This window comes from Mastigoproctus giganteus, chromosome 14 (assembly GCF_048544385.1).
Source record: "Mastigoproctus giganteus isolate SK-2022 chromosome 14, ASM4854438v1, whole genome shotgun sequence".
Lineage (NCBI taxonomy): Eukaryota > Metazoa > Arthropoda > Arachnida > Uropygi > Thelyphonidae > Mastigoproctus > Mastigoproctus giganteus.
Genome location: NC_143588.1, coordinates 46,962,045 through 46,975,581, shown reverse-complemented (window position 1 = coordinate 46,975,581; position 13,537 = coordinate 46,962,045). Strand labels below are relative to the sequence as shown.

At 34.0% G+C, this 13,537-nt stretch overlaps 1 protein-coding gene across 1 annotated transcript in view; it reads left to right on the top strand.

Annotated features, from left to right (window-relative positions):
- LOC150075109 (uncharacterized) overlaps positions 1–13,537 on the top strand; it is a 481,445-nt gene that overhangs the window by 111,439 nt on the left and 356,469 nt on the right. The window contains exon 5 of the mRNA XM_090388677.1: positions 6,001–6,153. Within this exon, the coding sequence (XP_090244803.1) occupies positions 6,001–6,153 (153 nt within the window). The remainder of the gene's footprint in view (positions 1–6,000; positions 6,154–13,537) is intronic.

Sequence of the window (13,537 nt, the reverse complement as noted above, 5' to 3'; positions counted from 1 at the left end):
ACATCTTTCTTAAAATGAGGCCTCCAAACTCTCACCAATCTTGTTGCCCTTCTTTGTACTCGTTCTAGCAACTTTACATCTTTCTTAAAATGAGGCCTCTAAACTTGTACACAATACTCAAGGTGTGGTCTGACCATTGCCTTGTACATTGGGATAATCACCTCCTTATCCCTGCTAGCAAAATTTCTATACAGTGGTACCTTGGCGTGCGAGCATAATTCGTTCTGGAAACGTGCTCGTAATCCAAAGCACTCGAATTTCAAAGCGAATTTTCCCATAAGAAATCATGGAAACCCAGATGATTTGTTCCAAAACTCAAAAATATTCATATACTGGAAAAATGATTAATACAAAATACATACATACCTTTTCATATTTTTAATATTTAAATTTAATATACATAAAGCAATCGAATTTATGGTAGGACGACTTTTACTGTCACTAATGGAATCACTGCTATCTGTTGACTCTTTTTGTGCAACTTTAACAAGGAACCTGTCCAGTGACACTTGCCTCCTCTTGAGGATTTCACGGAAATATGACATTGCATTGTCGTTAAACAGATTCATCGCTCGCACTATTACAAAATGAGGAGGCACGCTTGATACACATAAACAAAGCTGCGTGCGTGTAGCAATTGAATAAACAACGCCATAAAGGCAGAGATACACTATTAACACCTCACATTTTACTAAAGCACATTTCTAGGGGTTACTACCATAAAACAATAAAAACAATTTCCAGTTATGTTTCTGCTAGTGGAATCTGTTATAAACTGGTAGTAAACTCGATCTAATTGCATTTGCGATTATATTGACAGCTGAAATTGTGTTGGTTTTTACGTTATTATGGTGAAATGTGTTTCCCCTTCACTGATATATAAAAAAAAATACATTTTCAGAATCTTCTCTTCATTCCTATCGTGTTGCGTTCGGTTGGGGTGATTCTGCGTTCGACTGCCATTTCTTGTAAACACAAAGGCGAATCGTGCATAAGCAAATTCGGTTCGTGTTATATAAGCTATCGTTCGCGTATTTATAAATCGTGTATGATCGAATTCATGTAGTGTGAACACGTGTTATACGAGGACTGACTGTACTCGTATTGCAAGACCTCTCTCGTTTATCAAGTTAAAATTTATTAAAAATTTTTGCTCGTCTTGCAAACACTTGTAGACCAAGTTACTCGCAATCCAAGGTACCACTGTATATCATTTACAAAACTCCATGACCTGTTCTGGCAGCTCATTTGCACTGCTCAGCAAACTTCATATCTGATGGCACAATTACACCCAGGTCTTCTTCATTCTCCACTTCCTTGAGTGTAGTACCATACAGTTGGTACATTTCTCTTGGGTTACTTCTACTCATATGCAGTATTTTGCGTTTGTCAATGTTCAACTTCATTTGCCACTTCTTGGCCCATTTGCCCAACTTATGTAGGTCCTGTTGCAGTAGCATACTGTCGTTAACAACCCTTCCAACCTCTGTATCATCTGCAAACTTGGACATTATGCCTGATATACCTTCATCAATATCATTGATGAATACACAAAACAACAATGGGCCCAGCACCAAACCCTGGGGAACTCCACTAATAACATTAGGCCACGAAGAGCAGTGGCCATTGATTACCACTCTCTGTCATCTCCCACTCAACCATTCCTTTATGCATTGTAGTTGCCCTTAATGCCATACTGCTCGAGTTTGTACAGTAGTCTTCCATGTTCAACAGTATCAAAAGCTAATATAACTATCTATTTAAAATTCCTGCATAAGGTTATTGGTTAATATTTGAGATATTAAAAAGGCAGATGAAGAAATTATTGTTAAATTTTACATCATTAGCATCTTTAGTCTGTTATTATTATTTAAAATATTCCCACAACTAAAGTAATCTTAATGCTGATCTTGAACTACAAGAGTGTCTTTAATGTTATTTTTAATTTTTTTATTTCTTCAGAATTTTACATTTATTAAATAAAAATTAAATAGTATTACATTTCATATTATATTAATTATTTGTTATTTATTATATTACATTTATTAAATTATATTAAAATACATTGTATTGATAACTACATAGGGAAGCTTACACTCATTAAATTTTGACAACTATTTACAGTCTCTCTCAAATTTTTAGTTATAATTTTGCAGGCATTTAGGATGCCATACATTTTAGTTTATCTTTAAGACATGAAATTTTGGTTATAAAAATGTCAAAGCTCTTAAAAAAATATTGCATTTGAATGTCTTGTGTTTCAAGATTGCGAGTTTTATTATTTCTGATTATATCATATATTCACGGTGAAAGATGGATTATTGCTGTTTGGCTAATATTCCCTCTTTATTTACAGACTTAAAGAAAAAATGTTTTATATTATCAGATGTGATTAGCAGGGTTATGTGTTTTTTTTTTTTTTTGTTTTTTTTGCTATTCTTTCCAACCTCTGTATTTCTGTTGCTACTGGTGCCAGTTCTGATATATCATGCTGTACCTCCAAAATATCATGAGACTTACAAATCTGAAACTTTGTATGTATGACTGCTAAGAGACTCTAGGGGTGTACACATAGGCATTACTTTTTTAAATGCATTAACTGAGGTGCCTCCGTAGCCAGTTGGGCAGGAGCAGCAGTGCGTAGCACATGCTTCTTGATAGACCGGGGTTCGAGCCCGTAACAACCAAATACAGAGGATGTGGAAAGGTCAGGGAATGACCATCGCATATCCCGGAGCAATATGGCCTTAGTTGCTAATGCTCCTAAATAACAAACAAATTAACAAGCATTAACTGAGTTACTAAGATTTTTTAATTAGTATTGGTGCCTTTTGTAAGAGGATACATTATCAATTGACAAATTGCATAGAAATTTAAAGACTTTTAGATTTCTCTGTGTGATTAACTCTTATAGCCATTGGTCAGGCAGGCACAGAGTGTAAATATTCAATTTCCAAGTGGGTGTGATGTGCCTGACTGCCATAGTGTTTAGTTTTCAAATGTGTTAAATAACTTTATGGTCTTATAAATGAAAGAAGTGGGAGGATGTAAAACCACTTAATGAATTTGCAAAGGTTAAAAAGTAATAATCGTTACAAGATGCCAGGGTGTCCTATTTGAAAACATAGGCTTTATGGTTTTATTACTGGAACCTGTGTTTAGAGAGAAAAACAATTTTCATAATGATAAAGGGAATACATTTTATATCTGAATAGCTGTAAAAACTTTTAAAGGATACTAAATTTAAGCAGCAATTGCAAATCCAGTCATATCATTTAATTTTAAAGTGTATACTGTATATGTAACTATAGTGAATCAAATGGGAAGCTTGTTATCACAACAGAACCAATTTTGATGACTTTTTTTACTCCAACTGATGTCTAGCAGTTGCTTTTTGCTAGGACTGTTTGCATGCACTGATTGAGTATATTCAGTTTGAGAGTTGGTGGCTGTTTTGTAGTGAGGTAGTTGGTGTTGATTCAAATGACTCACCATTATAAGCAAATTATTTTATGGTATATCAATCCTATAGAATTGATGAAATGGATTGGAGCATTAAACACATTAATTCAATTATTACAACAATTGAATAGCAAGAGTACAGTACCTAGATTTCCCACTAGTAGTAATTAAAGACTCTCTGTTGGTTCTATAAAAAGTGACAAACAGATGAAATAAATATATGTAATATAAATAATAATAATAAAATAATGAAGAATAATAATGAGGAAGGAAAATAGTTTTGTTTTTTCGTTAAATTCTTTCAATTAATTTTCTTAATTTTTAATTGTCTTAAATTGATTTTTAATTGTTCAATTGATTTTTAATTAGTTGTTACTGTAATGTAACATTTTAAATTTTTTCGTTTTAATTTCTGGATAGTATCATACAGAATTGTTCTACATACTATATTGAGGTAAACTTCTATTATTTTACAAATTTATTATATTACAGCTAGACTGGGTGCGAAAACAAAATATTAGAATCAGATCCATGAAATATGCATATACATAGCCAAAGGCTCACAAATTCAAAACAGTCTAGTAAGCACTTGACAATGAAAAGCAACTACCACTAGCCAGTTGAGATAAAGAACTGGTACATGACCAAAAAAACTTTTTTTGTCAAAATTAGTACCACTGTGACAATAAGCTGCTCTTGTTAGTGAAGTCTTAACTTTTCAGGATGAAGTGAATTGATAGCTGCTTCCTTTTGCTGTGCAGATTGCATCCCCCCCACACAACTTTTTCACTAATATGATGATTCAAATAATATTTACACTGATAACTAAACCATTTATGTTTTCTAATGAGAAAGAAAAGCTGAAAGTTAAATGTACTTCTATTAAAAAAATAACAATTTAGAAGGAGGGTTAACAGTCTTTCCCTTTTGATTGTCATTTTTGTTCATTACAGATTTAAAACTCTTCATGTGTGCCACTTGGACAGGTGTATCAAAAATACACCTGTCCAACTAATAGGTTTGATCTAATTCACATTGTTTTGTAGTGAGGTTGTTATTTGACTATTTACTGGTTCCTACAAACATTCCCATATCAAAGATGGCACCTCCGTAGCTAGGTGGGCGCATTGCGTAGCACACGCTTCTTGATTAGACCGGGGTTCGAGCCCGTGACCACCAAATACGGAGGATGCGGAAAGGTCAGGGAATGACCACCGCATATCCCCGGAGCAATATGTCCTTAGTTGCTAATGCTCCTAAAAACCAAAATAACAACAACAACAACCATATCAAAGCTATATAAGTTACTGGGCCCATAAAATTTTCACTCTGTACTGAACGAAATGTGCTGCTTTTAAGAAAAATGAAGTTTATACCTGCTTTATTTTAACATCACTGGACAGATAAGTAATAAGTGGAGAGGGATAATAAATAACAGGAAGTATATACTGGAGTGCTGCAGAAAGCCTTCCTACATGCCCTGTGCACACGTGCCACTTGATGGTGCTTCTTGATTAGACGGGGTTCGAGCCCGTGACTACCAAATACGGAGGATACGGAAAGGTCAGGGAATGACCACCGCGTATCCTGGAGCAATATGGCCTTAGTTGCTAATGCTCCCAAAAACCAAATAACAAACAAAGCCACTTGATGGCACGTGTGCACAGGGTTGCTGATGCCATAGTTTAGAAATTCATTTTAAAAAGTTAATGATTATAGGATATGAGAAATGACTAGTAGTAGGCTGTTATTACTTTAATTTTAACAAATTATAAATTAATATTAATACTGCACTTTAATAAAGATAATGATATAAACAATTTTGCAAAATAATGAATACATACTGTTTATGTAACATTTACAAAATTTATATTTATGATGAAATTTTTACTCATATGTTAAAATAAAATCATATGGATTCAAATGTACTACTGTACAATAAGTCATACTTCAGTCCCACAACTTCCCAAAACCTTACTAATGTCCATTTCCATCTGCAGTCATTAAAGCCCCCATTTACTGTGATATTTTTGTTATACTTCCTAATCTGGAATCTCGTGATCTCTTTTTTTATAATTTTTGGCTCAAACTCTTACCATCACTTTGCTTATTGGAGTCTTGAAGTAGTGAAGCCTATGTTTAGTGTGCAGAGCAAAGCTCCAGCAGCCCTCATCACATGATATGAGTGGCTTTTGAAGTTATGACAAGCGAGCATCGTGTTGAGATCCAGTATTCCTTACATTTTGAGGATGCAGCTCTAAAACAGTAAATTTGTGCTACCAGGCCTGAACTTAAGCCAAGCTTGGGTTTGGTAGCATAAATCATAATCTGGCTCATGTTGAACCAAATAACACAGATAACATTTGTTTGGGTATTATTGGGTAATATTTGGGTTCAAATTTTATGAAATATTATAAGAAGTATTTCAGGCTTCCTCGAGCCATTTTTTAATCCATTGAAAAAGTTGTTTGTATTAGCAAGTAGCTCATGATATAAAAAACTAGAACATAAAGTTACCTGGCACTGTTTGTGTTGCAGTCGACCACAGTTTGGGAAACACTCAGGTAGGAACAATGAGTGCATCACTGCCTGTACATCTACATATAGAATCTCTGCTTCAATGCAACCAGGAGCGGACCGGACATCAAGGACGTAGTCTCACAAAGGGGAAAAGGAAGCCCCTTAAAAAGTGTAATTAGCCATAATTCTCTTTTATAACAGAAAAACACTTAAAAGAATTTTAAGATAACTTTATAATGAAATTAAGCCATGATATCAGTGTAATTGCTCTTAAAATCCTTTAGTTAAGCTCAGCATCTAAATGGATGCCCCAACAATTTGGGAGCCCAGTATGCCACATTTCCCAGGCCAGAACTCACCTGAATACAACTGAGAGGAAAGGAAGGCTTTATTGCCAAGCTAACTTGTTAGTGTTATGATTTTCTCATTTCATGGCCATGGAAGTTCAACTTTATTGTGTTTCGTTACAAAAAAAAATTCCCATTTTGTCCACATTTCAGTCTGTATTAGATGAATATTTGTTTATTTACATTGCACATATAAATAGCCCACATTTCATGAACCAATGTGAAGTTCTCTTTATTTATCTAAGGACTATAATGAAACATAGGTTAGTATGTTCTTTCATAATCATCAGTATATCTCCATGCTTCACTTCTGCCTTTATCAACAGTCACAGCACAGTGGTCAAGGACACACCATCACATATTATTAATACAGAAATCTTGCAGTACATTTTAATTGTGGAAACATCAGCATGTCTGATGTTTCCACACTTATATTTGAATTATTCCACATACCAGAGGCTTTGTGGTATGTGGAATAATTCTACAAAATTCCACAAATTGATGTATACCAGTTTTGATCTAAGACAGTGCTGCTATGCAATTAGTGTCTGCTAAACCTTTAGCACAAAAGTGGAATGAGTCAGTATTTGTTTCATTTATATGTTAGATCCTTAAAGCATGTGAAAAAAAGTGAGTAGGAATTGTTATGACTTCTTAGACCAAAACATCAGGGGCAGTTATAAATAACTTGATTAATCACATGATACAGCTCTGATATAGAAAAAAAATTCTAACAAAATTGCCATTTTGTATGGGAAGGTACACTACTCAATAGCCAATTTAAGAGATCTGTTTGTGCTTGGTGAGCCTGGTCTTCGAACTTTGTCTTGGCTTGGGGCTGGGTTCAGGTATGAGTCAGGATGAACTGTCTTTGAGCCGGGTTGGGTAAAATTTTAAAATTTCAGCCTGTGCATTCCTCTAGATTGAGATGCCAAGGCTTTTGCAATTACTAATGACCTTTCACGGATTGTTCATTTACCTACCAGAATACCAAACAGTCTTAACTACACACACCCAACACTACTGATCTTATTCTCACTAACAAGCCTTCACAGTATATGGTCAATGTTGCCAGTCCTATTAGCACTTCAAATCACAACCTGGTGATCTGAAGTACCTAAAACTGTAGTCTATGATAATTCAAAGCTAATGTCAGCAACTACTGTAGTAGTCTGTCTTCACAGCCTTCAATCCATGTATGATACTAAGTACTAATACCTTTCATGTTTTTGGCTTTCATGAGAAAAAAAAAAAATCATTTATTGTCTCTGTTGCTCTCCCAGCTCAACAAATTATAATTTTCCCAACAGTGAGATAAATTTCCTTGATGGTTTTAATGTTCATTAATTAACATTTATTTTAATATTTATACTGGCTTCTTTCTAGTACAAATCCAGCTGGTAGAAATGCTATGGCTTTTGTTGTCATTAACAACCTTAATCATTTATTCAGCTTATTAGTTTACCTACCAGAATACCTCAAAATTCTAACCCCCAACACGTGCCTAATGTTCTTGATCTTTTCCTCAACAATGTTTCAAGATACTCCGTTAATGTTAGTTGACCCCTAGATACCTCAGATCACAACTCATCTCTTCTCCATTGAGTTTCTGTCCCTCAACCATTTTCAGTTTCATGCCTTTATATATTATGAGGATCTCCACAGTTTATTTTTATTTCACTTTCCCTTGATTAGACTACTGTTTATCACGTAATACTTGCTTGGATGGCAAGTATTACAAGATAAACAGTCAGCAAAATTATTCTTCTTGGCAAAATCCTTTATTCCTCTTTACACCCTGAATTCTTGTTTGTTAAATAAATTATCATTTTCCAAAAGTGAATTCCCAAATTAGCTAAAGCAGTGCAATTTTTTGGCAAATGATGCAAGAAAGCATCAGCCAAAAAAATCACACTACTCAATTACCCAGTCCTCTAATGTCCATCTATACCTTGTAATAATTTGTTTACTTTTATTCAAACTACCTGCTTCCATGACACCAAATGGTAGTTTATTTCAACAATCAGTTACTCTCTGGTTGTAAGCAAATTTTTACACATCTATCCTACAGCCATCCTTTTTTCAATTTAAGTTTGTCCCATTGTATGCGTTATCTGAGAAAGAGTAAGAATGCCATCAGCATTTAGGTTACTCAATCTATTTAGGGCCTTGAACACTTCAATCACATCTCCTTGCAGGCACCAGATTTCCACACTGCAATTTTCTGAACTGAAGTCTTATGTAAGATTATCCTTTTGTGCCCCTGATTAATCTGGTTGCTCTTCTCTGCACCCGTTCCAAATAGATCCATATCCATTTTAAAATGAGGCTGCCAGACCTGTGTGGTATGCTTTACCACTTTCTTGTACAATGGGATAATCTCTTCTTTGTCCCTACTGGCAAAATTCTTGTATATCATTGACAAAACCCCATGAGCTGTCCTAGCTGCCTGTCTACACTGCTCAGAAAACTTCATGACAGACTGTGCACTTGCTCCTAGATCTTTTTCATTCTCTGTTGCTTAATTGGCTTGATGTTTAATATAAGAATAAAGCACATTGAAATCTGCTTATGTCAGACCTTCATTTTCTGCCTTGATTACACCTCACAACAATTGTAAACTAGTTATTAAGTTCAAACTTCATTTTGAACAAGTTGATTAATGTACACATTGTGTTGCATTTCAAGTGCATTTGATTTCTCTTCTTAAATTAAATTATTTTCTTTTCTGTTGATAAATAAAAGTAAACAGTTATTTCCTTATCAAGTATTGCTAAGATTATAGAATTAATAAAACTATAGTTTTTACATTCTCTAAATTTAGCCATTTAGTTTAAGCACAGTTATATAATATTTATTACTCCTCTCTTTCTCCCTTTTTTTTTTTTTTTGGTCTCTTTTCTCTCTATATATATATTTCTTAAAAATTTATATCACATTCATGAGTCTTGCATCACAATACACTTGAAGTGTGTATATGGGCTGTCTAAAGCTAACAGTACTACATTTAATCTATGAATTTCTTTCTTTTTTTTTTTTTTTTTTTTGTATACAAATTGTATGGAAAAAAGAAATAATAATCGTCAGATTTTTATTTGTTCAATTTAATGAAATTTGGAATGGCTCTACAAATATTTTTAAAGGGCCCAGATATGAAATTTTGTGAAAATCTGTCCACTGAGAGTTGTTACTTGCGGACAGACAGATGTGGTCAAGACAATAGATACATATGCATGTGTGTGCAAATGCACTTAAAACTGCCAAGAGTAAGAAACTCCCTCTTGAGTGCTCTTGCTAATGTCATTAGCTTTAATATTTGTCTATTCATACTCCCACCACTGTTACGTTCTGATTATTCTGTTGTGTCTTTATTTAAAGGTAAAGCTGATATTAGTGCCTTTCTTTTCCTCTAACTTGTGCATTGATGATTTTGGTAAATGACCTTTTACCTTACCAAAAATCCCACTCAGTGCTTCCCACAGTTTTCTGACAAAAAGAGATTAGAAGAATCTTGATGTCAAAAAAGTCTCTGTGATGTGGTGTGATATTTTCTCACTTTTGCTCCATAGTTAATTCCTCTTTCATATTGCCTTTTTACACTCCCTTACCCCACTTGCATTTTTCCATCTGCATAGAAATTTGCTCATATTCAGCCAGTTCCTAAAAAGGATGTGAAATCCTTCCCAGCTATTATTCCATTGCACTTACTTTAACTCTTTCGAAAGTAATTGAAAAACCAACAAACTCCAGCTCTTAAACTATCTTAAACCATAATCGTTCACATTACTGGTGATGTTTACTTATTTACAAATAAGTAAACATCACCAGTAATGTGATGTTTATAATCGTTCACATTACTGGTGATGTTTACTTATTTACAAATTCCATGGAAAAGTTCACAGGAACTTGAGCAGTTATTCTCAATGTATCTGTGGCTTTTGATATGCTGGCATAAAGGTTTTTCTAAAATGCTTTCTCTCTTAAGGTCTGAGTTTCCTTTTTTGCACTGGGCAAAAAAGCAGCGTTTTCTTTTTGACCAGTCACTGTGGGTGAGTGAGTGATGGTACATTGCTTTCTGTGCTATTTCTCAGTTATTGTTAGTTTCCTTAGGTTTTTTTCCACTCTTTTTCTATATATTAATGATTTTCTCACATTAAAGAAAATTCCATTCATAATTTTGCACTGCTAATATACCACATTTCACTTTTCAGTTTTATAAACCCTGCTCTGCACTATGAGCTACAACTTCTCAGTTATCCACCATTTGTTACTTAAATGCTGATCTCCAGGTAATACTCTAGTAAAGAGGTCTTATTAAAAAAAAAAAAGGAAAAAAAACCTCTCTCTCTCCCATGCTCATTTTTAAGAACACAGGTTTCTAGAGAAGAACACATCCTTATTGAAGTTAACTCTATCTTTCTTTGCCAAACATATCAGAAATATTGTTTCCTTTGTATTAAAAAAAGTAGGCCTCCCTTTTGAACTTGGCATTCTATGAGAAATCTGACTTACTATTGAATATTGTTCTCACATCTGGAAATGATACCCAAAACTTCTTATAAAATGCTTAAACAGCATTTTGTACTGTGGGGAGAATACTGGTCCTTAGAAAATATACTGATAATCACATGATCCCATTATTATTGCACAACATTCATGGACATGGCAAGTCATGTCATATAAGTGTGAAACTAGTTTCTTGTCTATGGTTTCTTCAAAAACAAATATAGAAATAGACAGAATATCAAATTGAATCAGTTTGGTGGTACTGATGATGTTAAATGTCATCAATGCCACCAAACTTCTTATAGCTGAGGACTAGTTAATATAGCTGGACCTCAGCTATGTAAACTGGTCCTCAGCTATATAAAGTTTGAAAAACACTGTGCTAGAATATACAATAGAGAACAGTCAGGTTACTTAACTGTCCCTCTTTTACAAACTGTCTTTGCACCCTATCACGCACATACATGTTCAGTTTCTGTTGCTTGCCTGTTCTTTTTAATTAATATTGCCACCTCTCTTTTGCTAAACCACTTTGAATAAATACACCAACCAGTGAACATCCATTTATAGCTCACCTTCAAACTTGATTTAATTTTTCTTCTACATTTATACCTCCTGTTTCTTTTCTTTGGAAAAATCTTCCTTCTTATGTATTTCTGGTAAATTACAGAAATTCAAGTCCAGTATTAACTTTCTTTTCATTAAAGTTTTTCATGCATTGTTATGAATTAAGCAACTTTTGTTTTCAGTATTTGGCTTTTATTGCCATATTTATACATAAAAGGTGCAGCCTTTAAATAATGAGATTGTTGTTATAAAATAAATATAATGAAATATTTTGTATCTTAAAAGTTATTCCCTTCAAAATAATTGCCTTGTGCTTGCACACGCTGTTCCATATGTTTCTTCTAAGCACAGAGACATTTCCGGAAGTCATCTTCTGTAAGCTCTTTTAACGCTTCAGCCTTTTTTTTTTTCTGAATGTCTTCAATGGACTGAAAATAGGTTCCCTTAAGTGCACTTTTCAGTTTAGAGAAGAGAAAAAAGCCACAAGGGGCTAGTAAGGTGCTAGTCTGCTGAGTAAGGTGCATGTTCACACACAGGGATTTATTTTTTTTGGACAAAATCTGGCAAACAAAGTGTGCTTGATGGACCCTTCTGCAATTCTGGTCTCTTCCTTTGAATTTTTTCACAAAGCCTTGTCGCAAAGCCACAATACTTCAATATAGTATTTTTGATTGACAGTCTTTATTTGGTGGAATGTATTCAGCCATAATAATTCCTTTAATATCAAATAAAACAAGAAGCATGGTTTTCATTTTAGATTTTGACATTCTTGCTTTTTTTGATCTGGGGGATTGTTTTTTTCTTCCATTGCATCAACTCTCTTTTAGTTTCTGGGTTGTATTGGAATAGCCAACTTTCATTGCAAGTGATTAGAGTGCTCAAAGCCTGGATCTTCTTCAGTTTTTTTTTTTTTTTTTGAAAACATCTTCACAAACTTTGAGTCACCTCATTCTTTGATTTTCTTTCAAAACTTTTGGCACCATTTTTGGTGCGCACTTTCCTTAAGCCTAAATTTTCAGTTAATTTTTCTAACTGTTTCTTTGTCCATATTGAGTTCTGATGCAATCATTCTAATGCTTAAATGACAATCACTTCTAATCAATATCATTATCTGGTCCACCACATTTTCATCAGTTTTCATGGATAGTGAATAACCTGTTCATTCATAGTCTTCCACATTCTCTCTTCCTTCAAAAAATCTTTTATGCCTTTCAGACACAGGAGTTCTCTTAACACTTCAGCCTTTAATATAACTTATTCAGATGTAGTATTTTCCTCATAAACTTGATGTAAAAACATAACTTTCAGTTAGTGTTTTCTTTAGTTTTGTTAAAAAGTTGAGATTGATTTGTTGTTTGAGTCTTTTGTCTGTCATTTTCCAGCAAACTGCAAAAAATACAAGGTGAGGCATCCTAGTCAATCAGTTATAGTAATTTATTCATCACGGAATTATTTGTTACAAATTTCCATTATTTTTTTGTCCCCATACAATGTTATGAATGGCATATACACTATTCATAATAGTGTATTGGGTGACTGTTGTGTATGTTTTGTTGAATAAAATAAAATTAAAATACACTGAGTGGCTACTTTATTTAGTACAACTATCCTTTTAATGGAGCGCCCCTTCAGTAATAGCATCATCTATTTGTAACGTGTGATATAAAGCAGGTATTCAGATATGTAGGGATGTTGTATGTGTGCAATTCAACAATTCAATTCAGTGCAAAATTTGGCAGGATGAAAGATTTAAGTGGCTTTGAACATAGCAACATAGTCCAATATGAGTCAGAAACTGCAACCATGCTGAGATTTTGTGTAGAACTGTGTCTGAAATGTATTGAAATTGGTACAATAAAAATAACGCCCAGACAAAGGTGATCCTGTGGTAAAAAAATGCTCATTTGTGTGAGAGACCAATGGAGGCGTATAAGACTTGTGCAGGGTAATAGAAAGATTGCAGTCAATTAACAACCTGTTACAATATTAGTAATCACAAAGGTATTTCAGGATGCAAAACTTTCTTGTACCTTGTCAGGAATAGGATATTGCTGGTGATGACTGAACTGGGTTCTGCTCGTGTTATCAAAAAAACAAGTAGGTACTGTTAAGGTGGACCCAGGAACACCATCACT